Source organism: Numenius arquata, chromosome 8, assembly GCF_964106895.1.
Source record: "Numenius arquata chromosome 8, bNumArq3.hap1.1, whole genome shotgun sequence".
Taxonomy (NCBI): Eukaryota; Metazoa; Chordata; class Aves; order Charadriiformes; family Scolopacidae; genus Numenius; species Numenius arquata.
In genome coordinates this window covers 18,218,741-18,244,135 of record NC_133583.1, presented here as the reverse complement: position 1 = coordinate 18,244,135, position 25,395 = coordinate 18,218,741, and the positions used below count along the sequence as shown (strand labels likewise).

At 60.2% G+C, this 25,395-nt stretch overlaps 1 protein-coding gene across 2 annotated transcripts in view; it reads left to right on the top strand.

The window, feature by feature from the left end:
- The window catches only part of CACNA2D2 (calcium voltage-gated channel auxiliary subunit alpha2delta 2), a 224,223-nt gene that overhangs the window by 195,102 nt on the left and 3,726 nt on the right, over positions 1–25,395 (top strand). The window contains exons 6-29 of one of the 2 annotated variants that reach the window (XM_074152097.1): positions 3,758–3,896; positions 7,571–7,702; positions 7,974–8,031; positions 10,159–10,209; positions 10,383–10,482; positions 11,266–11,424; positions 11,945–12,052; positions 12,736–12,814; positions 13,015–13,064; positions 13,962–14,051; positions 14,254–14,322; positions 14,769–14,843; positions 15,337–15,411; positions 15,586–15,657; positions 15,935–16,006; positions 16,186–16,247; positions 18,214–18,290; positions 19,512–19,532; positions 21,847–21,907; positions 24,360–24,457; positions 24,681–24,771; positions 24,895–24,957; positions 25,078–25,181; positions 25,266–25,364. In XM_074152097.1, coding sequence (XP_074008198.1) covers positions 3,758–3,896; positions 7,571–7,702; positions 7,974–8,031; positions 10,159–10,209; positions 10,383–10,482; positions 11,266–11,424; positions 11,945–12,052; positions 12,736–12,814; positions 13,015–13,064; positions 13,962–14,051; positions 14,254–14,322; positions 14,769–14,843; positions 15,337–15,411; positions 15,586–15,657; positions 15,935–16,006; positions 16,186–16,247; positions 18,214–18,290; positions 19,512–19,532; positions 21,847–21,907; positions 24,360–24,457; positions 24,681–24,771; positions 24,895–24,957; positions 25,078–25,181; positions 25,266–25,364 — 2,005 coding nt within the window. The remainder of the gene's footprint in view (positions 1–3,757; positions 3,897–7,570; positions 7,703–7,973; positions 8,032–10,158; positions 10,210–10,382; positions 10,483–11,265; positions 11,425–11,944; positions 12,053–12,735; positions 12,815–13,014; positions 13,065–13,961; positions 14,052–14,253; positions 14,323–14,768; positions 14,844–15,336; positions 15,412–15,585; positions 15,658–15,934; positions 16,007–16,185; positions 16,248–18,213; positions 18,291–19,511; positions 19,533–21,846; positions 21,908–24,359; positions 24,458–24,680; positions 24,772–24,894; positions 24,958–25,077; positions 25,182–25,265; positions 25,365–25,395) is intronic. The other variant, XM_074152098.1, reaches the window with a different exon arrangement.

Below are 25,395 nucleotides of genomic sequence, written 5' to 3'. Positions count from 1 at the left end.
TTAAGAAGGAGAAAGGCCCTCTTGCATGGGCCTGGAGTTTCTCAGCCGTGTGCCAGGGGCTGGCATTTATATTCATTATTAGTAGCAATCACGGCATGCTGATATGAATATTTTGCAGGCTTTTCCAGACTTAACATTTTCCTGGGGAATTCAAAAGGATGTGTTGCAATCTCGGTGCGGTATATTCTTTATCGGGCTTGTGAGGAGCAGGATGCGGGATGCAGGGATGCTGTCGGGGTGCTGCGGCTCGCAGGAGCTCTGCTGGTGCCGGGGGTACCGGGAGAAACACGGCAGGGGGAGGCTGTGGCTACCTGGCTTGTCCGGAGCTGCAAAACCCCAGCCGTCATCCTGGAGCGGCCACCGGCACCGGCACCGTTTGCCGGATCAGCCCTGCGTTTGTCATCAGTGCTGCCATTTAAACAGTCATCATTAGCTGTGATGGCTCGTTCCCATGGAGATGAGCAATGAAGGGGGGTGTCTGCATCCGCAGGAGCTGCCCGGCCGAGCATTGCTGCTGCCCCAGGTCACATCCCTGGCTCAATCCACAGCTCCAAACCCCATCACTGGTGGGGACCCCCTGGTAGCCCTTGTGCCCGTGGGCAGGCTGGCTCTCCTCAGCCAGCACCAGCCTGGATGCCATGGAGGGCAGAGACTTGCCAAGAGCATGAAAATTCCAGTAAAGCTGCGGAGTGGTGCCACTGGTGCACACTGGGTGTTGGGGCATCTCTGGGTTTTGTCCCCTGTCCGTCATTTTGGGAGACTCAAGAGAAAACGCTGTGACTGGCAGCCCAGCTGCTAAAGCACTGAAGATGGCAAAGGCTCTCAGGGCGTGATGACTTCTTGCTGAAGCAATAAATATGTATAATATTGATATATTGCCATGGAGTCGATTTCTAATGGTGTGTAGCAAATAACATATTCAAACTGTAGCATCTATTTGTGTTACGTTGTACATATTGCAACAGATAAATAGATGTTTCCGAGTTCTTTTGAAATGTGATGATGAGGAATGCTGCAAAATCTGGCTGGGGGCCTGCCGAGGCGCTCGCAGTTAAACCAGTGTAAATCCAGAACTTGAATCATCTTCTCCTTTGCTCTAGTATAAATATAACGCAGAATTTCTTCCTCTGGCCTTCCCAAGGTGGCTCCTTGTAGCCTCAGCCTAGCACTGAGATGCTCCTGTCCCTGCCTGGGCTGGTGACAGCTTTGCCTGCCTTCATCCGGCTGGAAATGACCCCATTTCAGGGGCCAAATTCAGCCTGGCTTAAACAGGAATAACTCGCTTGAGGTCGGGAGATTTATGGATAAAGGATAAACGTAGCTTGGATAACATCAGCTCTTTCCGCAGGTCTGTTTGCCATATAGGTGTCAGTGATGCATGAAGTGTCCTACGTATAGATAGCTGTATATTTGTCTCTGAGATCTATACATATGCCTCTTTACAGCTACATGAATGAGAGCAGCCAGACAGCGCCCAACCTGGCAGAATACAAATTAGCCCCTCAGAAGCGGGTGATAAAACGGAATAATGACAAACAGAGGAGCAGTAATTATATACAGTAGTTCCAGCTCGGGTGAAGTGTGGATAACCATGCCAGTGTGGGGGAAATAGGGAGGGATGGATTTTCCTGGATGCTGGCAGTGGTGGGGGCGGTAGATGGGCTGGACCCGGGAAAGGTGCCCTGATGATTTGAGATGGGAAGTTGTCACCAGGACTTTGCTGGGATCAGGAAAAAAAAAAGGTTTTGGTGTCAAAGCAGAGTTTTTGGTGCTGCAGGTGCCCTCGGGGCCATGGCTGTATCTCGTTTAAAGCCTTTTTTCAGCAGGTGCCTCTAGATCACTGCCTGGTGCTCTCAGAGGTTGGCAGGGACGAGCTATTGTGTCTGCAACCGCTTCCACTCAGAGGTCTGAGCCCCACATTGATGGCAGGTGTGGGGCTGGATCTGCTCCCCAGGCAGCCCACGGACCTGCGTGCACGGGGTGCCGGCTTTGCTGCAGCATTGCAGCTTTGCAGGGTTCCGGCAGTCGGTTTTGTGCCTTTTCTCCGGATTTACGTGAAACTGAGAGTGTAATCTGGATTTCAATCTTGGTGACATGGCTCAGGGGAGGTGGGGACGGTCCCTGCCCGCTTCCCGCTTGGCTACTGCGGCTGTAATAGAGTTCAGCATCTTTCTGGGCGGCTGGAGCCCCCGCGCCAGGGTCGGCTCGGCAGCGTGTTTACGCTCACAATCCATCAGCTGGAATTAAATCCCAAACCTTGCATATCAATCCTGTTATTCTCCCGAACTGTGGCGAATGGTTTGGCCACCCCTCACAATGTCAGGGGAATGTCACCCACCGCCTTGGTGGCCATCCAGAGCTGGCAGCAGGGGAGGTGGCATCTCTCAGTGTCATCTGCGGAGGGGAAACAGGGAGGAGGCCAGGATGGATTTTAAACAAGCTTCATAGTTTATTTCCCAAACACATCATTTTCCTTTAAACATATGACTCTTCCCATGAGAAATTCAGACCTTTTGTCCCCTGGGTTTTGTTGAGAGGAGCCTGGCTGGTGGGAGAGCTGCTCATGCTGGGCCATGGAGGACAGCAGGACAGGACTGTCCCCTACCCCTTATCCCTGCTGGTGCCAGGGTGCTGTGGGATGGCATGGGGCATCCCTCCGGGCGGCCGTCCCCGGCTCAGCACTGCACGAGCCCTGCCTGGAGCTGCTCGCGCTTCCAGTCACGTCCGCTGTCGTTTCTGCGGGGCTGATCTCTGCCACCGCAATCAGACGGCCTTACACGGGCCCCGAGATCGGCACTTCGCTTAGGAGGAGGCACAAAGGCAGAGACACTGAGCTGCTTCTCAAGGGGAATTTGCTCCCTTGCCGGCCAGCTCAGCAGCCAGATCCACTTCTGCTCTGCCGCACATCCCCGTCCCCATTCCCTCCTGCGGCCAGGACCAGGGGAAGGTGGCCAGAGCCATCCTGTGCCCCAGCGTGGGCTTGCCATGTCCCTGCCCCTGTGCTGCCTGTCCCTGCCCACGGATGGGGCAGGCAGCTCTGTGTCTCTGGCCCTCTTCAGCGGGGATGTAGCTCTGGGGGCACAAAGAGCAGGTACTTCAGCACCCTCCTCTTCCTCCTCCTCCTCCCGACCCCGAGCATCTCACAGCCGGCTGCAAACAGCCTTCCCTGGCCACTGGGCCTGTGGCAGGGATGCGGCAGCTCAGAGCCAGCACCTTCTCCCAGGTTTCTTTGCTCCCGGTGGGATGGTGGAAGCGATTTCCCCAGCTCTGTACTACTCCCAGTACCGGTACCGTACTGGCAGCAGGGCCCCGGGAAGGGAGAGGAGGGCTGGGAAGGCGAGGGAGCGCATTCCGGCACCAGCAGTGGGGAATTCACCATCTCTCCACCATAATTAAATATTGTTTGCATTGCTTATTGACAGAGCGCTAAGCTGCACTCCCTTTTAATTTGTTCTTTGATAGTTGCCTTTTGCTGCTAATTGATTTTCAAAGCTTTTTTTTTTTTTGATTTGGGTTTTTCTTTTTCGTCTGATTTAATACCTGCGTGCCACCAAAGCCAGAGAGGCAAGTGTAACCAGCGCTCGCCTTCGTGCCCACCCGCTCCCGGCACCCGCTCCCCTGTGTCCCCGGGGGCGGCACGGGCTGTGGGCCAAATCCGGCACGAGAGCCAGCACTGCCAGTCTCTGCAGGGGGATGTTTGATGATGGTCCGGGTCTAGCACCCCCAGGTCACCCTGTGTGCTCTGCTCCTTCCCCAGGACGATCCCGACGGCGAAGAGATAGAGAGGGAGAAGTCCAACTCCTTGAAGCTGGAGTTCACCGATGACGCCAACTTCAAGACCAAGGTTAACTATTCGTATGCTGCTGTGCAGATCCCCACGGACATCTACAAAGGCTGTGAGTGCCCCTCCTCACCCACTCTGCTCTGCTCTGCTCTACCAGGCCGGGTTCAGCCTCTGCCTCTCCTGCTCAGGGTGCCACAGCCCTGGGGACCGTCACCCTGGGCTGCCCCAGCTGGGTCTCTGTGCTGGGACAGCACAGACAAGAGGCAGAGTCCCCGTGTTAGGACAGAGGTGACAGCATTTCCCTCCCCAGGGACCCTCAAGAGCTCATCGTGAGCCAAAGAGGCAAATCAGGGGTGAGGGATTATTAGGGAAGGGGTGGAAAGCCAAGGAGAACTGATAATTATGGCACAGGGTAAAGCTCGGCTGCGCCCACACGGCTGTGATCCTCCCCGTAGAAGAGCTCAGCAAAGCTCGAGGAGGTTCAAAGTGGACGCTGGAGACAATCAGAGGGATGGAGCAGCTCTGTGCAGGAGCAATTATGGAGATGGCAACTCCCAGCTCGTAATAGGGAGCGAGACGGGGCTGAGCGGTGGGACAGGGCGAAGCAGGGGTGCTTCCTCACTGGTTTTGGGCTGCTGAGAGCATGAAAAGGGAGGAAAAGCAGCTGAAATCCTGCGGGAAGGCAGTGAGGGTGATGGCAGGACAGTGTGATCAGAGGGCATGAGCTGCTCCAGAAAGAGGGAGCAGGTCGGTGGGCCAGCCCAGGAGCAGGCAGGGATGGGACAGGATGTGCCACACCAGCTTTCAGTCCCTGCCAGGAGGTGACACAGTCCCTGAGCTTCCAGAGCTCTCTCCTACCTCGCCTTGCTGCGGTGGCACGATGACAGTCGGTCTCCATTTCCCTCTAGTGGCTGCTCTGCACTGAGCTGGGGACCGCTCCTGGAGATCACCCTTCAGCACCTGCAGGACATGTCCTGTACCCAGCCCCACACCCTGCTGTTGGGGGCCACCCCTCGTCTGCCCACACCGCCGAGGGCACCACTGCCCCACACCCCCTTGTCTCGGTGGCACTTGCTGAGGGCTTCTGGATGGTCACGGTGGTGACGGGGGCTGAGCTCACATCCCCACGCAGGCGCGTTACCGGCGCGGCCGTGCTCAGAGCTGCGTCGGTGCCACGATTTCACCACGGCGGCGGCAGTGGATTAGAAATTTGCAATTAGTTTTATTACCCAGCTAGCACAGGCCAGGCAGTTAATGAAGCCCATCATGCGAGCAGGGGGCGGGCGAGCGGGGTGGGCTGCGCGGGATGAAAAATTCATGACTCCTCACCCCTGCTCTCCAGCCGACGCTGCGGCTCATGCCCTGCCCTGGCCACATAAATCACCCCACTCACCGTGGGATGAGAGCAAATTGGAGAGTAACGTGCTCCATGGACTCACAACCACTAGAGAGGGATTCTGGAGAGGGGACAGGGCAATGGCGGACCCCGGTGGGGAGAAAGGACCGTGGCACAGGGATCAGACCCTGCCCAGCAACACCGGGGTGCTCTGAAAAGCCAGGGTTCAGGACGGAGTGCTCAGCCACTGCACCCTAGAGTGGGTTTGGGGTGCAGGCATGGGGCCGCCTGTATGCCCCCTCCTTCTGGGGATGCTGGCGAGCATGGCCAGTCCCCACAGAGCCGCGGGCAGGGAACATCTCCCTGGAGGGACCCGGCAGAGAGGCACTATCGCTGCCTGGCACACTAATTAAACCACTGCGGAGACGCCCTCCGCCGTCACCCCTCACTACACACACAAATTACATCCTATATATGTTTTATTTACTGTGCCATTTTTAATTAAATCTGCAATTGCTCGCTGGTAGGGCGGGGCTGGGCTCACCCTGATGGGGACAGGGACGGGATGGGGACAGGGCTGAAGATGTCACCGGCGGGGTGCTGACAGCTCTGACCTTGACCAAGGGGGACAGGAGCCACCTCGACCACGGACACAGCCTCCCATCCAATGAGCGATAGCACAAGGGGAGTGTGGGGGCTGTGTTTGAGTGCAGGGAGGGTATAGGGGCTGTGTTCAGATGCAAGGATGGTTATAGAGGCTGTGTTCATGTGCAGGGGTGGTATAGGAGGCGTCTGTGTTTACAAGGGCAGCTTTCATGCACAGGCATGTATAGGGGCTGTGTTTGTTCGCAGGATTGATATGGGGGGCTGCATTCATGCTCAGGAAGGATATAGGGTCTCCATTCGTGCTCGGGAGTAATATAGGGGCTGTGTTTGTGTGCATTCACCATGACCCTGGTGTGGCTGACGGGCCCTGAGGGGCTGAGGGTGCAGGCACTGCCAGGGCTGTCAGGGACATGTCAGTGCCCATCCAGGGCCAGTGGCACTACCCAGGGCTGCTCGGGGCAGACAGGAGCCTGGCATCCTGCACGCGGCCCCTTCTCCTGGGAAAAACCATGTCCTGTGACAGAGCCAAACAAGAAATCATCCTAAGTGCCCAGATAACAGCGCTGTGTGCAGGCACGGCGCTGAGAAATGGCTGGGGAGATATGGCCAGAGTAAATCGCAGTTTGAAGGCACAGCTGCCCGAGGGAAGAAGTCTTCTTCAGCGGTGGTGCTGGGATGGAGGGATCTAGGATTCCGCCTGGTTGACACCTGCCCATGTCCCGCCAGTGCCTCGAGGCCATGGCAAAGGCTTGAATGGGTGATGGTGGTGTTTCAAGGAGGGACATGTGTGGGAGGAAGCTTTAGGAGGGCTAAATGTACTCCTCAAACATACGCCAGCTCCCCGGCAGCACCACAACGGTTGATCTGCCCAATGCCGAGGAGAGGGACTGCTCCTGGGATCTGCTGCACCCCAAAAGTGCATTGGGGGTCCCCCAGAAGGGTACAGTGCCTGGTCTTGGGGTGCTGCTGGCTGCCCGCTCCTGCCCATAGTGGCATGGCTGGCTCCTCCACGCCACTGTCCCAGGGTGGCCCAGCACGGGCTGCCGGTGGACACCATAGGTCTCCCCCCACCTGCCCAGGGCTTGGGGCACCTGTGGCATTTGGGATGCCCTGAAGGGTCCTGTGAGCATGGAGAGGTCCCACTGTCCCCAAGGCAGCCTCCCCGCCTCCTTGGCAGCCCTGTACCTGCCTCACCATGCCAGCCCCCCCGCGCTCCACCAGCCCCTCTTGATTAATCACAGGCTGGGGCTGCCGGCAGCTTATCTTTTGCTTTAATAGCTGAATAATTTAAAACTGCTGTTTGCCGGCATCTTAATTGCTTTTGCGTCAGGTGCAGCAGCCAGCGGGAATGCAGAGAGGGGCCTGGGAGGCTCCGTGTGTCCCTGCAGGGACACAACCCCTTGGTTTCCCAGCTGGTGGCCATCCCCAGGGAGCGGGGCTGGCACGATGGCAGGGGGAGCGGGGCTTTTTTGCAGAAAGGGGGTGAGATGGCAAGCTGGCTGTCCCCAGCGGTGGGTGTCCCTGCTCCAAAGCCAGGGGACGGGGACACTGAGCGTTCAGGTGACCCCTGGAGCATGGCTCCCATCTCTGGGGACAAGGGACAGCAGGCTGATGCTGGAGCCCTATGGGAGTGAGGGGATCGGGGGTGCGGGAGCAGCTGCAAAGTCCCTGTGGGCTCCTCCATGGGAAGGGGCAGAGGGGACACAGGGGACACACAGGACACACCACCTCTTCCTTCCCTGCCATTACCACGGGGACACCACGGTCCCCGTTAGCCCCAGCACACCCCAGGCTCTGCCGCTCCCCCCGCACCCACCCACCTCCCCTGGCTCTGTCTCCCGCAGCCACCGTCATCCTCAACGAGCTGAACTGGACACAGGCGCTGGAGGACGTCTTCATTGAGAACCGGAAGGAGGATCCCTCTCTGCTCTGGCAGGTGTTCGGCAGTGCCACCGGTGTCACCCGCTACTACCCCGGTGCGTGGTGGGGGGCAGTGGGGGGCAGTTGCTGGGGTAGGGGGGCTGGCTAAGGTGGGGGTGCAGGTGAGCATCCCCGAACACCAAGGCACCAGCCCTGGTGGCCACCTGGCACACGTAGCCATGCTGTGCCAAAGCCGAAGGTGTGAGCTTCCCACCAGAGCCTGCTGCTTCCTTGGCCGTGGGCATCCCTCTGTCCTGTCCCCAGCCTCCCTCTGTCCCCCACCCTGGCACAGCCCCACCTCACTCACCGCCTGCTTTCCCCCCACAGCCACCCCGTGGAGAGCCCCCAATAAGATCGACCTCTATGACGTGCGCAGGCGGCCCTGGTAAGGGGGTACCAGGTGGGGAGGGGGTTTTGCCAGCCCTTCCCAGCCGGGAACAGCCAGCTCCCTCCCCTTTTCATTTCACACATGGTTGGCGTTGGCAAACAGACACCATAGCACGGGCAGGGGCATCCGAGCTGTGGCTCTCGGCTCCCTCTCCCCTCTTCCCAGGAAGGCAGAGGGGGATGGAGAGATAAATCCTTGGATACAGATCAGCTGTGCGGAGCTGCCCTTCGCCCTGGTCCCACCTGCAGCCGTGGCTGCTGGTGCTCAGTCCCAGACAGCATTCCCATCCAAACAGGAAAGCAACCGGCTCTCAGGAGCCGGGAGGATGGAGAGAGAAGCGGGCAGGCAGTGCCAGGCTGTGAGACGGGATTGAATCACTTCTCCTTAGCCCAGGTAGAGGTGTTGGTTTGGCAGCACTAATTATCAGCTGCTAATTATCATGCAGCTGGGGGAGCTGCGGCCCCTATTCTGCCCACGGCTGCTGCCTAAAAACATGGGCATGGAGAGGAAAGAGGTCTCCGGCATGTGCCCGGGGAGCCCTGGATCCCCAGGGGAGCACCCCCTGCCTGTCCCCCTTCCTGTGCCAGGAGCTGCCCCCACTCCTTGTCAGAAAATTAATGGCCCTGCTACCGTGGTTAATTGTCTTTGATTGCTCCACATTAATTATTAACTGTTCTCTGCCAGGGCATCCATGCAGGCTATTGGCAGAGGAAGGACTGGCAGGCTGTTTCGGGGGGTGCTGCTGATGCATATGGGGGCTACCAAGCCCAGCTGCCTGCCCACTACCGGGCTGGCCACCAGCTTGCTCACCCAGCCATGGAGGAGCAGCAGCACCCTTTGTGCTGGGGGGCAGCACACCCCCTGGGACACCCCTTTCGGGTCCTCTCCTGCCCTCATGCCAGCGTCCAGTGTGGCACACAGCCCTTGCCGCACCACTGCCGGGCCCGGCAGGGGCCACGGTCCTGCCGGCAGCCTCACCAGGGCGACCAGTGCCACTCGCTGCCTTCCCCTCCCTTGATGAATGGCACTATTAAGCACAGCCTTCTCCTGCAGAGCCCGGGGTATTTGTCTGAGCGGGGCAGCCGGAGATGGATGGGCTGCCACAACCCATTACGGGCAGCATCTTAGTTGGGCTCCTCACTGCGCCGGCAGCCCAGCCCTGTGGAGTGGGGCAGGCACCGAGCCGCCCAGCCCCACCAGTCATCAGGAAGCCTGCAGGCAGCTTCCTGCCTGTCCTGCACCCTAGCATGGTGGGGGGAGGCTTGGGGGGCATGCAACACCCATGCCAGGAGGGCCCCACATGCCAGCATCCCTCATCCTGCATCCCGCCTAGGTAATCACTTGCAATTAGGGAACATCAGGACCTGGGATCAGACAATCAGAGCCTGCCCCTTCCCCAGTCCTCCCCAGTAATGGCGAGTAATTGATACTAATAACACACTAATTAATTCATGTCAGGCCTGATCCTGATCAAATGAATAATGAGGCTGCCTTGGACTTCAGCCATGGCAGGATCAGGCCCTACGTGGTGGGATGGGGAGCTGTGCTGTGCTCTGCCTGGCCATTGCCGGGTGGGCTCTCAGCACCGTGCCAGCTCTGTCCCACACAGGACAGCAGAGTGGGGCTGGGAGCAGGAGCGGGTTCTTCAAAGGGTGGGGAAGGGTTCCCTAATTGTTTTCAGGGGGGAGGATTTACATAGTATTATTATTTTTCCTCCTCGTTGCTAAAAATAACCTAATCAGCCTGGCCTTTGAAGCTACCAGGGGGGTAAATAGCATCTTAATATGGATGTGTGTGTCAGCATAATCAGCGCACAGAAAAGAGCCTGCGATGATGGAAGAGTTTAGCATTTAGAGCTCATTAGGCTGATACGGTACCGAGCGGTGGGTCGCTGACAGTCTGCCGTGTGCTGTGCCACGCCACATCCTCGCCTCTGCTCACCTGCCGCCACCTTGTCCTTGCTCCTCACCACAGGGTGACAGCAGCCATGGGGTGGGCGGGCTCTGGCTCCCTGGCCACCTGTGCCCTGGCAGAGCTTTGCTCTTAGGCTGCACCCACAGGGTCAGGGTCGTCCCCCCCCCGAAAAATGAGTCGAGCTTGCTGACCCCCCTCTGTGCCCTGCAGGTACATCCAAGGCGCCTCCTCCCCAAAGGACATGGTCATCATCGTGGATGTGTGAGTACATGGGTGGGGGCCATGGCCAGGCTGAGCCAGGCCAGGATGGTGGCACAGCCCACCAGGGTGCCACTGTCCTGCCGGTGGCCCTGGGGGAGCTGTGTGGGACAGTGCTGCCGGGGAGCCCCGTGGCCTCTTGCTGCTGAGCCCCCAGCACCCCTCTCTCCTGCCAGGAGCGGCAGCGTGAGTGGCCTCACCCTCAAGCTGATGAAGACCTCGGTCTATGAGATGCTGGACACCCTCTCGGATGATGACTATGTCAATGTGGCCTCGGTGAGTGCCATGGAGTGGGTGGCTGGGCTGTGTCCCCTAGGCAGCGCCCAGCTCCCTGCCACGGGAGCCCTTTGCCCCCAGACCCACCTGGCCAGGGGTTCTGCAGAGACACAAATGCCTTTTTTTTTTCCTTCTTAACCACCAACCTGGGCATAAGCAAGGAAACAGCTGCTTGGAGCTCAGCTGTAGGTGGTGGCAAACAAAAGCCCCCTCCATCACAGGGCATTTGGCAGAGATGCTCCTGGGGTGATCGCAACCAGCCATCTCCTCTCTTGTCACCAGCCGGTGACATCATGATCCCCGTGGCGATGTCACCAGCCCGTGACCTCACGCAGCACAGTGGCCGTGCCGCCACATCTGTGCATCGCTGGGCGCCCAGCCCACGCCGGCCCTCCCCTGTCTGGCCGCAAGCACGCTGGCGCTAATTAACGTGTCTGGCCCGGCTCCGTTAGCTGGATCGCTGCTCCCCTAATTAATGGGCCCTACTGCCAGCAAATGAAGCCGTAAGCGAGAGGCAGCACCTGCTCCTGCTGCCGGCACAGCACAGCACGGCCACTTGCACGATCCCGGGGGTCCTGCAGAAGTGAGGGTGCAGGTGAGCCGTGCCGGGCGGCTCAGTGCTGCGTTTGGCCAAAGTTAAGCTCCATGATCCCCTGGGACGTGGGACATGGGATGCTCTGGCCACCTCCCACCCATGGGAGCTGAGCATGGCGGGTGGTTTGTGCCCACCTTTGGGTCCCCGTCCCCTTTCTGCAACCCACTCCCCTCCCTTTTGCTTCCCAGTTCAACGAGAAGGCGAAGCCAGTGTCGTGCTTCAAGCACCTGGTGCAGGCCAACATCCGCAACAAGAAGGTCTTCAAGGAGGACGTGCAGGGGATGGTGGCCAAAGGCACGACCGACTACAAGGCTGGCTTTGAGTACGCCTTCGACCAGCTGCAGAACGTGAGCTGGGGGCTGGGCTGAGGGCTGGGCGGGGGGCGATGGGAGAGCTCCAAGCACCTGGCTGCTGCCCTGTGCCTGGGGCTTCGACATGCAGAGGGCTCCTTGAGCTCCCTGCAATGCCACGGAGGAGGACATCCCACTCTCCAGCACACTGTAGCCAGGGTTTTGCTGGAGCCACTGCCCCTCTGAGTTATTAAAAGTTAGCAGGGCTGGGCAGAGGGGGCCAGATCCAGCCAGACACTATGCCAGAGGCAAAATAAAGATGAATGGTGCTATTAGGTGCCAAGTGGCAATAGCCACAGCATCATTTCCAAGCAGACAGCATCCCTTCTCCTGCCCATTCACCCCGGCCACCCTCAGCCCAGAGAAACAGCCCAGGAAAAGAAGTGCGTCGGGGTTAGCCCTCCTGGCCCACCACCATTCCTGGCTGGATCCAGCCCAGTTCCCAGCCGCATCTCACCCCATGCGTGGCACCGCTTGTTCGAGGTCCGGCCTCAGGCGTCATCTCTCTGCCCCACAGTCCAATATCACACGTGCCAACTGCAACAAGATGATCATGATGTTCACAGACGGCGGCGAGGACCGGGTGCAGGATGTCTTTGAGAAGTACAACTGGCCCAATAAGACGGTGAGGGGCTGTGGGGCCATGTGCTGGGCTGGGGCCGCTCACCGGGGAGGGAGACGGCTGCTCCAGCTCGATTGATGGCTTCCGCCTCATTTGCCTCATCGCCATCCTCTCCCTGACAGCCCGCTCCTGCACCGAGCCGCTGCCCTGGTAATGGCATGGCTGATGTGCTGGTGCCTTTTATAGCTGGCTACCACCTTGGCATGCACAGGACTAGGCATGGGCTGCTGGGGAGAGGATGGGACTGGTGGGCTCCCCAGGGGAGCACACCCCAAGCATGGGGACAGCGCTGCTGGTGGGCAGATGAACTGGCAGGAGGGTCCCCATTGCCACCCAGGACCTGGAGACCTGTGGGGTGGGAGGGTTCTGGTCCAGGCTGGACCCTTGGGGAGCACAGAGCCCTCTGGGTGCAGTGTGAGGACTGCAGTGGGAGGACCCCTGAGGTAAGTTGCTTGGATCAACACAGTGATACCGGGGAGCAGGACTGGTTGAGGCTGGGCAAATAGAGTGCTGGCCAGCACTTGCAGAAGCCACCTTCTGCCCACCTGTGCTTGGCCACGAGCCTGGTCTTGGGGCCATGGCAGGCAATGCCACACTGTCCCTGGGAGGCTGTCATCAGCTGGGAGCACCGGGTGTGGAAACTGGGGTGCCCAGTGGACGGCCTTCAGCACTGCACTCCTCTACAGGTGCGGGTCTTCACCTTCTCCGTGGGGCAGCACAACTACGATGTGACCCCGCTGCAGTGGATGGCCTGCGCCAACAAAGGTGAGAGGGGCTGGCACCTGGCTGGCACAGGAGGCTGCGGGGTGCTCACCCCTCGCCTGGGGGCTGGCCCCGGTGCTCTGGTATGTGCTGCTGCCAGCAAGGCGCTGGCTGCAACCCTGGACGGCTGGACAGCGGGACAGCCAGACTGCTGGACAGGCAGACAGCCAGCTCTCCAGCTGCTTTTCTCTTTCTTTTCCAAGGTTACTACTTCGAAATCCCCTCCATCGGCGCCATCCGCATCAACACGCAGGTACGGCCGGGTGCTGGCAGGCAGGCAGTGCCACCGTCCCAGGGTGTCCTGCCTGGGGTCCCCGCTGCAGAGAGCCCAAAGGCTGGCAGCCAGCGTGGCAGCGAGCTGGGGAGCCAAGCCCTCAGCCAGGCCTCGTGCTATTGAAATAAGTAATTCATCTGCAGCTCCCCACGGACCTGCCGCCTTTTGAGTGACTAATTATGAAACATCAGGCGTTAATCAGCACAGAACAGAGCCGAGCGCAGGCAGGGAGCGAACGCAGGCAGGGCCAGCCCCAGCAGCACCTGTGGGGCAGAGCCAGGCACTCACACCCCATCTCCCTGCCCCTTTTCTACCCCTTTTCTTTGTTGAGTGCACATGGGGTGCCATGGTGGGCAAGTGACAGGGGTCCCCAAGCCGAGCAGCCTCTCAGGGAAGGGCTGGCATTGTGGCACAGGGCCTGCCCCCTACCCAGAGGTCTGCCTTGGCAAGGTGAGCCAGGGTAAGGGAAACCTGCCCTGCAAGAAGATCCCAAAAGGCTGGTGGTGGCAGACAGGGAGACAGCAGCGATGTGGTCCAGGCGTGACAGACCAAACTCAGCCCTGGGGACGTCTGGGAGCTGGGGGGCTCTGGCTGGCAGTGCCTGGGGAGCCCCTGCTTTGCCCACCCATGGCCGATGGGGAGCAGCACCTTATCTGCACCTCGACAGACCCGTTCGGTTCCCAGCTGGAGCCATTACCCTCGGGTTTGGTAGCTGCCAAGCCCCTTCCCCTAGCTCAGTCTGTAGCCTGGGGGCTGGCACCAAGACACCTATTAATAGTCCCTGGGGTGGGCATGGAGTCAGGGGTGTCACCAGGTTGGAGCAGGGAAGCATCCTGGCTGCCATGTCATGCTTTCCCCAACCCTGCATCCCCACAGGAGTACCTGGATGTGCTGGGCAGACCCATGGTCCTGGCCGGGAACCGAGCCAAGCAGGTTCAGTGGACCAACGTCTACCAGGATGCCCTGGTAAGGACTCCCTGTCCCAGGATGTGGGTGGGGACACCAGCCCTGGGGTTCTGCACAGCCCTGGGATGTGGATGGGAACACTAGCCCCAGGGTCCCGCACAGCACATGCCCCCAGGGGGGGTAAACCCCCTCTGCATCCCACCCCAACTTGGGGTCTTGGGGCTGGTGAGGGGCCATGGGACACTCTTCTGTGCTTGTGCAGGGGCTGGGCCTGGTGGTGACAGGCACGCTGCCGGTTTTCAACCTGACAGAAGACAGCAGTGACAGGAAGGTAGGGGACTGTGGCTGCTACCACCCTGGCTGCACCGGGACCCCGGTGTGGGGCTCTGGTGGGATGGGGAGAGTGCCCTGTTGCTGGGTGCGTGGCTTGGGGAGGGGGGAGGAGGACTGGCACCCCTGGGGTGCTGCCTGCTCTGCACCCCCTCCCTAGTATGAGACCAGGGGTGACTGCCATCTCCAGGACCCAAAATGGCTTTGGGTGGCTCTCCTGGTTCAATGGGGACAGCTGGCAGCCACAGATCTTTGCGGGGTGTAGCATCCCATGGAGGGCTGCTGAGGGGCTGACACATCCCACCTTGTGCCCCTGTGGTGTCCAGATCTGACCCACACGTCCCCGGAAGGCAAGGAGGTCTATCTCCCTGTTTCCCTGTCCCCGCACTGGTGGTGGCAGGTGACAGCTCTGCTCCCACCTGCCTCCCTCCATGCGCTTCCTTCCAGAACCAGCTCATCCTGGGTGTGATGGGGATCGACGTGGCTCTCAACGACATCAAGAGGCTGACGCCGCGATACAACGTGCGTGGGGGCCCCTCCCTCCCTGCCATGCACTGCCTGAATCCAGCATGGAAGCCCACTGCAGGGACCCCCAAGTTGCCCCCGCCCCAGCACCCCGTAGCACCTCCAGCAGTGCTGGTGGTAACAGGGTTGCAGAAGCCATGGTTGCAGGCAGGGACCAGGGTAGGCAGGCAAGCAGGGACCAGAGCTGGGTGATGCTCTGGGACCTGGATCAGAGCTGGGTGATGCTCTGGGACCCAGAGCATATCCAAAACCCTTGCAGGGTCATTAGGGAATACACCTGGGGAAAGGGGTAGAGGGCAAAATCCAGAGCTGGGGTGAGAGATGCTGTTGGCCTGAGAATAGAAATAGATGGATGGAAAGGGCTGAGCCCCAGGGGTGGTGTGGGGGGAGCTCTGCGCACAGAGGTGCGGGTGATCGCACTGGCGCAGCACAGCATGGCACGCCACAGAGCCACCTGGCCAGCCTCATCCCTCCTCCTGTCCTCCCGCAGCTGGGGGCAAACGGTTACGTCTTCGCCATCGACCTGAATGGCTACGTCCTGCTGCACCCCAACCTGCAGCCCCAGGTAAGGAGGGGCCCGTTGGGGTGGCAGCAGCGGGGGTTAGCTGGGCCCTGTGGGACATGTGGCTTCCTCGGGGTCACCAGGAGCTAATTGTGGGAATTGTGATGAGTTTGTCTGGACTCAGCGGTGCCTGCGGGAGCCCTGAACCCTTTCCCGGCTCTCCCTTTCTGCCTGCAGATCATCAATTTCCGTGAGCCGGTGACGCTAGACTTCCTGGATGCCGAGCTGGAGGACGAGAACAAGGAGGAGGTGGGCAGACCCGGGGGCAGCTCTTGGGGTACAGGTTGGCCCCCCCCGATCTGCAGCCTGCCATGGGGAGCCCTCATCCAAAGGGGCAGCACAGCTTCCGTGGGGCAACAGTGGGGATGGGAGCTGGGTCACTGTCCCCTGGTGCCAGCATGATGAACCAGTCTGGGCTGCTCAGTCCTGCACCCTGTGGGTCCCCAGTGCCATCCTACTGGGGTGAGTGCCTGTGGGCACGTGGCCAGGCTCTGTGGCCCTCAGTCACCTCCTTCGTGTCCCCCAGATCCGGAGAAGCATGATTGATGGGAACGACGGGCAGAGGTTCATCAAGACCCTCATCAAGTCCCTGGATGAGGTAAGGCTGCAGGGGAAGGGGGTCACAGCCAAAACTATGGCCACGCTGAGCGCCCAGCCCCAAGTGGCAGGGAGTGAGGGGCCATGTCAGACACCAGGCTCAGAGCCAGGCATCCCATGCCACCGCGCTGGCCAAGTCTCCGTGCCACCAAGGCCTGACTGGCTCCCTCTGACCCGCAGCAATACATCGATGAGGTGTTCAGGACCTACACGTGGGCTCCCATCAAAAGCACCAACTACAGGTGAGCAGCGCTGCCGGCACACCCCATTATTGGCCGGACCCCCACCAGCACAGGGCTGTGGTCTCATGCCTGCAGCTCGGGAGGTCCCTGAGGCCACCAGGAACGTGTCCCATGGGCTGCAGGGTTGGAAACATGCTGTCGGATCACTGCATGCAGCCAGTGATGCTCAATGGCACTCCCAAAATTGCTGCCCACCAGTATTTGGCACTGCAGACCTGGGCCACGGTCCCCAGGGTTCAAGACAGGTCCTGCAGGGCTGGTGTGCAAGGTGCCAGACAAGGGACACCCCTGCCACCACCTGCCTGCACAGCCAGGGGCTGGTACAGGTCTCTGCCTGCTCTGAGGTGGGTGATGGTGACACGCGCCCACCCCGCAGCACAGGACAGCGGCTGAGAAGGGGGAGGACTGCATTTATTGCCCAGTTTGCACCGCTTTAGACCGGCAGATGTGTACAAAAGACCCCAGCATCATCATGACTCTGCTGTCCAACTCGTGCTGTCTTCATCCTGTGAGGAGCCGTGTGGTCCCCTCTCTGTACTCTCCTCCTCACCAGCCAGCTCAGGAGGGGCCAGCAAGGGTCACAGCCACCTCCTACAGCTGCCAGGTGTCCCCTGCACACTCCTGGACCTGTCTGCCACGGTGGCACCCCTCCAGAGCCAAGCAGCGCTGTCAAGGAGGGAGCAATGACACAGGGTGACACAGCTGTGGCCGGGTCTGTAGGGTGAAAGGCGCTGCTGAGGGCCCTGCACTCCTGTGGTTCCACGCTGCAGGAGGACCTTCCCCAGGGTTCCCTGGGACACCATCAGCACAGAGTGGCACCAGCACTGAACAGAAAAAAGTCACCACCCTCCTCTTGCCACCTTTGGTTTGGGGTGCCACCACCTCTGCCCTCTATGCTGGTGTGCCGCCACATCTGCCAATGGTTTTTGGGGTGCCACTACCTCTGCCATACTTGCTGGGGTGCTCAGTCTGTGCTGCCAGCCGCAGAGAGGACAAGCTGGAGGGGTGGCTTGGGGGGCAAGTTAGGGTCCTGGTGGCTCAGGTGCAGGTGTAACATCCGATGAGAGTCAGGAATGTGGCCCTCGCCCACCAGTGCTCGCTTATCCCAGGCAACACCTGGCACAAACGGCATCACCAAAGGCCACCAGCTGCTGCAGCTGGCACCAGGGAGCCTGGCTCTCTCCGGCAGCATGTCCTGTGGGTTCAGAAGCCCCAGCACTACCTCTTGCCACCTTCTTTGCCACCCCCATCCTGCACCCTGTGTGCCATACCCCTGGCTGGTGGATCCCTCTCCTTCCTGGCTCACCAATTACGCCAATGCCTGTGTAATGGTTGTCTTCAACCTCTCCTTGCTGGGAAGGTTTTGTCCCTTCTTTCGAGGGCTGTGTGTCTTTCTTCCTTCCTCCTTTACAGGGGTATCATGTCCCTCTTCCGTATGCATCTCACTTGGTTTCCAGGCAAGCACATTTTGCCCATCTCAGCCTTGGCTGAACAGGCTTGCCACCTCCTGTGCTTGGGGTTGCCCTGGGATGGCCCTGGGTACCACCAGGATGACCCTAGGTACTGTGAAGATGGCCCTGGGTGCCACCAGAATGGCCCTGAGTGTTCCAAGGGTGTCCCTGGGTGCTCCAGGATGACGCTGGGTACCCCCAGGACAGCCCTGGGTGCAGACCTTGGAGAGAAGGACATGGCAGGGTGTGCTGGGGATGGCCCTGGGTGCCACCAGAACGGCCCTACGTGTTCCAAGGGTGTCCCTGGGTGCTCCAGGATGACGCTGGGTACCCCCAGGACAGCCCTGGGTGCAGACTTTGGCAGGGTGTGCTGGAGGCCAGCAGGGCTGCTGGATGCTATGGGCCAGGGCTGGGTACTCCCGGGCTGGGGGGGGGCAGGCAGGGGCTGGGGGCCGGCTGAGGGCTCTGGGTGGGTGTAAAGCCTTATACCACCTGTCTGCTCTCCCCCTCCGCAGCCTGGGGCTGGTTCTGCCGCCCTACAGCACCTACTACATCCAGGCCAACCTCAGCGACCAGATCCTGCAAGTGAAGTGTAAGTAGCCCCTGGCTTTCCCCGCTGCCCTCTCGCACTCCCGCTCGCCCCCACGCCAGCCCGCGACTCTCGGGGAGAAACACGAAGCAAAAAGTTGCGAAAAGAGATAGGGATCACTGTGAGAGGCCAAAAAAAAAAAAAAAAAAGGAAAAAAAAAGAAAAAATTAAAAATCAGAGAGGCATGAGAAAGAGGTGAAGGCACAGAGGGAAAGGAGCTGCCTGCCTGGGGTGCCCCGGGGTGCCAGGGTTTGGTCCTTACACTTTGCACCCCAAAACCCAAGCCCCAGGCTGCAGGCAGGCGCTGTGCCGCTGCCTGTTCGCCTCCTGGGGACGAGGGATGACGCTGTAGCAGCCAGTTAATTTGCGAGCCTGGGAAAGTTTGCATGGATCTCTTTAATTTCCTTTGGTTTATTACGATTCTTTGGTTTCAGTTTAAGCCATTTATTCTTTTTATGAGTTCGGTTTCGGTTGGTTTCAGTTTTCGTTTGGAATTAATCTGTGTACATGTGTGCTAGCCTGGCCCCCCCCTTTCTCTCTCTTTCTCTCTCCCCCTGACCCCCAAGCCTTTTTCCCACCACAGGTCCATGCTGCTCCCGGGGACCCTCTCGCCCATGGCAGAACCGGACCCTTCCCCTCTCCCCTCCGGTTCCTCCCATTTCTCCCCAGTGGCCACCCCAGTGGCTTGACCCCAGCCCCACTCTGGATCTGGCCCCTGCCGCCCCCTCCATCCTTTAGCAGGAGCCCTGCATCCCTGCGGGGACAAGGCCAGGCTGTCCCCATCCCCGGGAGGGGGGACCCCCCAGTCCTCCCCGGCTCTGCCCGCCGTGCCGTGCATGCCCCCTAATTCAGTGAGGACATTTCGATATCAAGACTGTTGCAACTGTTTGCTACTGACTCTCATTTTCCTTTGAGTATTGAATATATATATATATATATTTCTCTAGTTATATCTTTGCATTTTTTTTTATTCTTATTTCACCGTGGCCTTTTCTTTTCCTTTCGTTACTGGGTTTTTCTTTCTTTTTCTATTTTTCATGTCGTTTTTTGCAAGAGGTTTCCTTTTGGTATGATTATGATACACAATATTTTTATTCAAACGGCGATTGAATAAAATATTGTTTGTGCCCCCCTTCCCCCTTTCCACCCAACCCCCTTTTTTTTTGTTTGTTGTTTTTTTGTTTGTTGTTTTTCTTGCTTTCTCTCTATGGTGGATTCACACAGTACCAAACATCAAAATGAAGGGCAAGTATTTTCAGTCTCAGACCACTCACCTTCACCACCCCGTCCCCTGCCCCGTGTCCAGTCCCCCCAGCCCCCCTGCTTGCCCATCTCCCTGCCCGTTTGCCACGCCGAACCTGCAAACCGCCACCGACTCGCCCTTCCTCCCTCCTCCTCCTCTCCTCCAGTTCCCCCTTTATTTGAAAGCAACATGTCTTGTTCTGTCCATGAGAGCTTTGTCACGACAATCCCCCACTCCCTCCCTGTGCATCGCTCCCAAACCCAGTTCGATATCGTTCAAGAGCCGATCTCGTATGAAAGTCTGCCGTTTTCAATCCACGAGGTTTTTTGTAGCTAGTTTGATACCCTGCTCTTCCTCCCCCCACCAGCACCAGCCTCTTCTTGCTCCTCTCCCTCTGCTCGTCCTCCTCCCAATCCTTCTCCCTTCTCCCCAGCTCCTCTGCTTCCTCCCTCCCTAAGACAACTCAACCTGAAAGGGATAGGGCTGTGCAGGGAGCAGGGGGCTGTGGGGTGGGTGCCTGAAGGTGACGGGGATGGAAGGTGGGTGGGGGACCCAGTCCTCCGCTACCATCGCCCCCTGGGACAGGCTTTTCTGGGGAAGCCCCCCAAGCAGAAACCCTCAGCAGAGGTGGGGATGGGACCACCCGTGGGAGATGGTGGGCCTGGGCCTGCAGGGTTGTGGAGTGACTGAGCCCTGAGGTGCCGCGCTGCCTGCCCTCACTGCTGCTTGGTGGCCATCCCCACTGCCCCAGGACTCAGCATGGCATGAAGCCCCTGGTGGCCATAGCATCCTGGTGTCATCTGTGCCCCCCAGGAGCAGCCAAGCTCGAACCCGAAGTCCCACCGAGGCAGGTGGGGGGCTGCCGGGGCTGGTACCCCCCTGCAGTGGAGCAGGACATCGCCTATGCAAGCCAGGGCAGGATTTAGCCCACATCCCTGTGATGCCCAGCCACTCGCCAGAGCAGGAGGGAACCCATGGGGCCAGACCCACAGCTCCCATGCGGCCCCATGGCGGGCATGAGGATGCCTCAGTACACACAGTCCCAGGGGGACCCACCACCACATTCCCTCCCGCACGCCCCCAGCACGATGTACTGCACATGGCACCCACCGGCTGCCTGCCTGGCAGGGGCAGGGGGAAGGCTGGGGGGGCACAGCAGCACAGCAAGGGTTCGAGAGGGGACGGGGACGGGCGGGGAGGACAGCGGGGAGGTGGAAGTGTCACCCTCAGCCCTGTTCTATCAGCTTTGAGTTGCCTCCTCCCAGCGTCCCTGCAATGGCAATGCTGATGGACCAAGTACGAGTGTTTTGTACTCCTCTCCTCCTCCTCTTCCTCTTCCTCTTCCTCTCATCGGCTTGTACCCAGCCCCTGCCTACAGCCCTCGGAGAGCAACAGTCCAACCTCTGGCTGTGCCCTGCAATGCACTGGGGGCCGGCGGGAGGGCAAGGGGGTGGCGGTGCCCGCCAGGGGGGCCGGTGGCCCCATAGCACCCTGGCATGCACCCCTGAACCCGGCTGAACCCCACATCTGCTGCCCCTCTGCTGGTGGGGTCCCCCAGAGGCACCCCAAACCTTGCCGGGGGCTGCCACCGCCCCCTTAAAGCAGAGCGAGGTGCCGGGCTGGTGGGCGAGTGTGGGCCCCCATCCCCGTTGGGGTCCCACCACCCCAGGGAGGGATGGGGGGCCACCAGCGCCCAGCAGCGCATTGCACGGCACTTTGCTGGGCGGGCAGCCTCGGGTTGGACTGTCCTCGGCAAGGTTCCCCGTTTGGCCATGTCGATGCCTGAAAACTCCTTTTTTATTATTTATTATTTATTTTTCTCTCCCGACAACCAAGTGTTTTGGTGATCCTCCTCCGGCCAGGAGCACAGCATGCGGTTCCCTGCCCTCGCCCACCACCCACCCCTACCTGCCCCTCCCCCCCCCCCCCGAGAGAGAGACGCCCCCACGCCCTCCCAAACATGCATATATATACATGTGCGCGCATATATATATGTGTGTGTGTCTCTGTGTGTCCCTGCGTACACGCCGCCGGCCGCGCGTACGCAACCGCCCGCCTTCAGCCCGCGACCGAGCAAATTCGAGCCGAGATGGGCAAACCTCTCCCGATTTGGCTATAACTTTCCTTCCCGTGCGGTGCCAGCGACAGCAGAACGGCCTTTTCCTTCCTCTCTTGTTACCAAGAGCAGCAAACGCCTTTCTTATTTTTGTTGTTGTTCCCTCCCCTCTCTCTCTCTCTGTCCGTCTCTCTCCCTCCTGGCCCCCCGGCGTCCCCGTCCCCCCCTCCCCGCCGGATAACCTTCCCTTTCTGTTGCAGATTTTGAATACCTGCTGCCCAACAGCTTTGAGTCGGAGGGACATGTGTTCATTGCTCCCAGGTAGCTTTGTGTGTGCGCTTGCCGAGGTGTGCATCCGCCCCGGCCCCGCTGCCGAAACCACCACCCGCCCCCCCCCTCGCCCCCCTCCATCGCCTCCCATCCCCGCCTCATCGTGCCTTGTCCCCCCCCCCGCCCCAACCCCCTGTGCCCCGTCCCCTGTCGCTGTGTGTGTCGTGTGCCCGCTCAGCCGAGGGGGGCTGCCACCGGCACCCCGGCCCCCGCTCCGCCACCCGGTTGCATCCAGCACGGTATATATGCACCCGGTACGGCCCGACCTCTGGGCGTGCATATATAGGTATAGTTTCTGAAAATCCCCCCGCCGAGGGAGGGGCCGGCGCTGGCATCATACAGTCGCGCTGGCATCATACAGTCACGCTGGCATCATACAGTCGCGCTGACCGTGGCGGGGTAAGGAGGATGAAGGGTGGGTTTCAGCTCAAATTCAGGATGCCCCAGGGGTTTTGGGGAGGCTGCCGGCCGCAGGCTGTGATCAAGGACATGAGGACAGTGCAGTGTCCCCCAGACAGACAGATGTGTCCCCTCCCCTGGGCCGTGCCACCTGGTCTTGTCACCTAGCAGGGACAAAGGGCTGTCCCTCGGGAGGGCTGTTTGAGGCGCCCCATGGCTCTGCTGGCACCCTGCCCTTCCCACCACTGTGGTGCAACCTCTGACCAGCCCTAATTAACTTTACCAGCTAATCACCTATGTACTTATATACCATCATAACAGCTAAACACCCCATTAGGAGATGTTGTATCATTGCAGTTCTTGGGGACTGCAGCAGGTCGAGGCTGTACCACCTGCAGGTACCCCCTGCCCTCCCTGCCCACAGCAGCTGTCGCTCACACTATTTCTGGGTAAACCAGCCCAAAATGTACAGTTATTGTGTGGCCCTGGCTTTTTGGGGAGGATGACCTGGTCCCCGGGTGATGCACAGGGCAGCGGGGGTGAGGTCCAGGAATCATGGGAGCCGAAGCTGAGTATTAATGACAAACAGAAAAACCCTGTTATTAAAAAACTGGCCCATAAATGCGCTAAGGGAATAGATAGAGAGGTGATGGCCGAGCCCGAGGCCCAAGGAGTGGGTCTGCCCCACCACTGCCCCACTCAGGCTGTGGGGATGGGGGTCAGTGTCCAGCATGGGGTTCCGCAGCCAGTACAGCCAGAGAGAAGAGGTGGGATTGAAAATGGAGGCGAGTCTTTCGGTGTCCCCCCCATGCGGCTCTGTGAGCACCCCCCCTGCAGTGGGTGCCAGCTCGGTGCGAGCGGGTGGCAGGGAGGAGCTGCGTGCCCGGGGAGGGGGCCCGGCACCCAGGGCGACTGTATGATCTGCCGTGCCCGCGGGCCACTGGAAATTTTCAGAAACCGTATATCCCCGTCCCCCGTGGGTGTGTGAGTACCTGTATCTGTGCGTGTCGGTGTAGATATTTAGGTGGCTGCTCCCCCGGAGCAGGGGGTGGGGGGGCCGGGATGGGACGGCCGGGGTGCCCCAGCTTTTTCAGCTGCCCCAAGGGCACACTCCCTGCCACCCTCTGCTCCGGAATTTGTCCTCTTAACGAGGTTTTTGGCAGAGGCAGGAGCTCGGTGGAGGGGATGTGAGCAAGGGGAGCCCTGACCTCCCCCCCGGCACTGCCTGCAGCTGGACTGCTGAGGCTGGGAGGCTCTCAGCACCCCAGGGTGGCACTAACCCATGCCACCTGGCTAAGAGCCTCGTGGTCACCAACGGGGTCGTGACTGTCCCTGGCATCAGTGGGGCCAGGGCTCTGCACTCAGGGTGGCCCCAGACCAGAGCGGAGATGCAGCACCCCCCGTGGTGCCTGTCCCAGGAGGGGCTCAGGGCCAGTGATGCCCGTGGGTGAGTGCCCACCTCCGCCGGCTGGGCCTCACCTAGCACCTAACTATCTACGCAAAGGGTGCAGATATGGCTGCCGAGCACCGGTGTGGTGCCACCGGCACAGCCCCGGGGGCTCCCGAGGCAAACCCCCGCTCCCTGGGGTGATGCAGGGGCAGGGCAGGGTGGGCACAGCAGCGCCCGCCTGGCCCCCCAGGTAAGTACGGTGGCAGAGACATCCAGTCCCACCAGGATGGGGAGAGCCAGGGCTCAGGGTTGTACCGCTCTGGGCAAAATGGGATCCATCAAACCTGGCCCTGGCAGAGGTGATGGCACCTTGGTGGCCATGGCAGTGGCAGACCCGGTGGCTGGTGTGATGGCCGAGCCAGCAGCACTGCGGGCAGCAGAGGGCTGGGTGCCAGGCAGTCTGCAGAGATGCCCACAGCCGGCTGCCCCAGCGGGGTGACACTTACGGGAGCGGTGGCACGTTGCCACCATCGTGTCCCTTGGCAAGCCAAGGTGCTGGCAGCACGGCTGGCGCCTGCCCCGCCGTCCTCGGGGGAGAACTGACCTTGCCTTTTCCATCCTCGCGAACGACAAACCTTGTCCCCCAAACCCCAGAGAGTATTGCAAAGACCTCGACTTGTCGGATAACAACACCGAGTTCCTGGAAAACTTTATTGCCCTCATGGAAAAGGTGACCCCAGACTCCAAGCAGTGTGAGTAGCTGGGGACGGCTGAGGGGGGTGGCTGGTGGGGGAGTTTGCTGGGGACAGGGGCGTGGGGGGAGATGGGGCAGAGGGTGAATCGTGCCAGGGTTGGAGTCCCGGGAGCTGCTGCAGAGCGGGTGCCAGTGTCGGGACGGAGGCAGGGGACAAGGGTGGCCCCCATGGGGCCAGCCCTCACTTCCTCCTTCTCCTCCTCCTCTGTCTTCCCCTCAAGGCGACAACTTCCTCCTGCACAACCTGATCCTGGACACGGGCATCACGCAGCAGTTGGTGGAGCGGGTCTGGAAGGACCAGGACCTCAACACGTAGGTGGGGGTGAGGTGGCTGGGGACAGAGGGGGACCAGGGGGCTGAGATGGGCTATGGGGATGGGACAGGGGCAAAGCAAAAATCCACTGATGCCTGGCATGCCCACCCCTCTCCTTGCAGGTACAGCCTCCTGGCTGTCTTCGCCGCCACTGACGGGGGCATCACCCGTGTCTTCCCTAACAAGTGAGTGTCTGGGGAGTGCGCACATGCCAGGCCCCACGGGGTGACACATCTGGTCCCACACGGGGCCATCTCTAGTGGGACTGGAGCTGAGTGACAGTGACCCCGGCTGCTCACCCCCAGGGCTGCAGACGACTGGGAGGAGGAACCAGAGCCCTTCAACGCCAGCTTCTACCGGAGGAGCCTGGACAACAAGGGCTACATCTTCAAGCCGCCCTACCGGGACGGTGGGTGCCAGCTGTGAGTGGCAGGGGGTGGCGCAGGCTGCTGCTGCCCCCATGTGTCCTTCATGCCACCCGTGCCCTCTGCAGCTGGCTACCGGGGGCTGGACCTGGAGAACAACACCATTGGGATCCTGGTGAGCACAGCTGTGGAGCTCAGCATCGGGGGCAAGACGCTGAAGCCAGCAGGTAGGCAGGCAGCTGGGTCCCCCACCGCCAG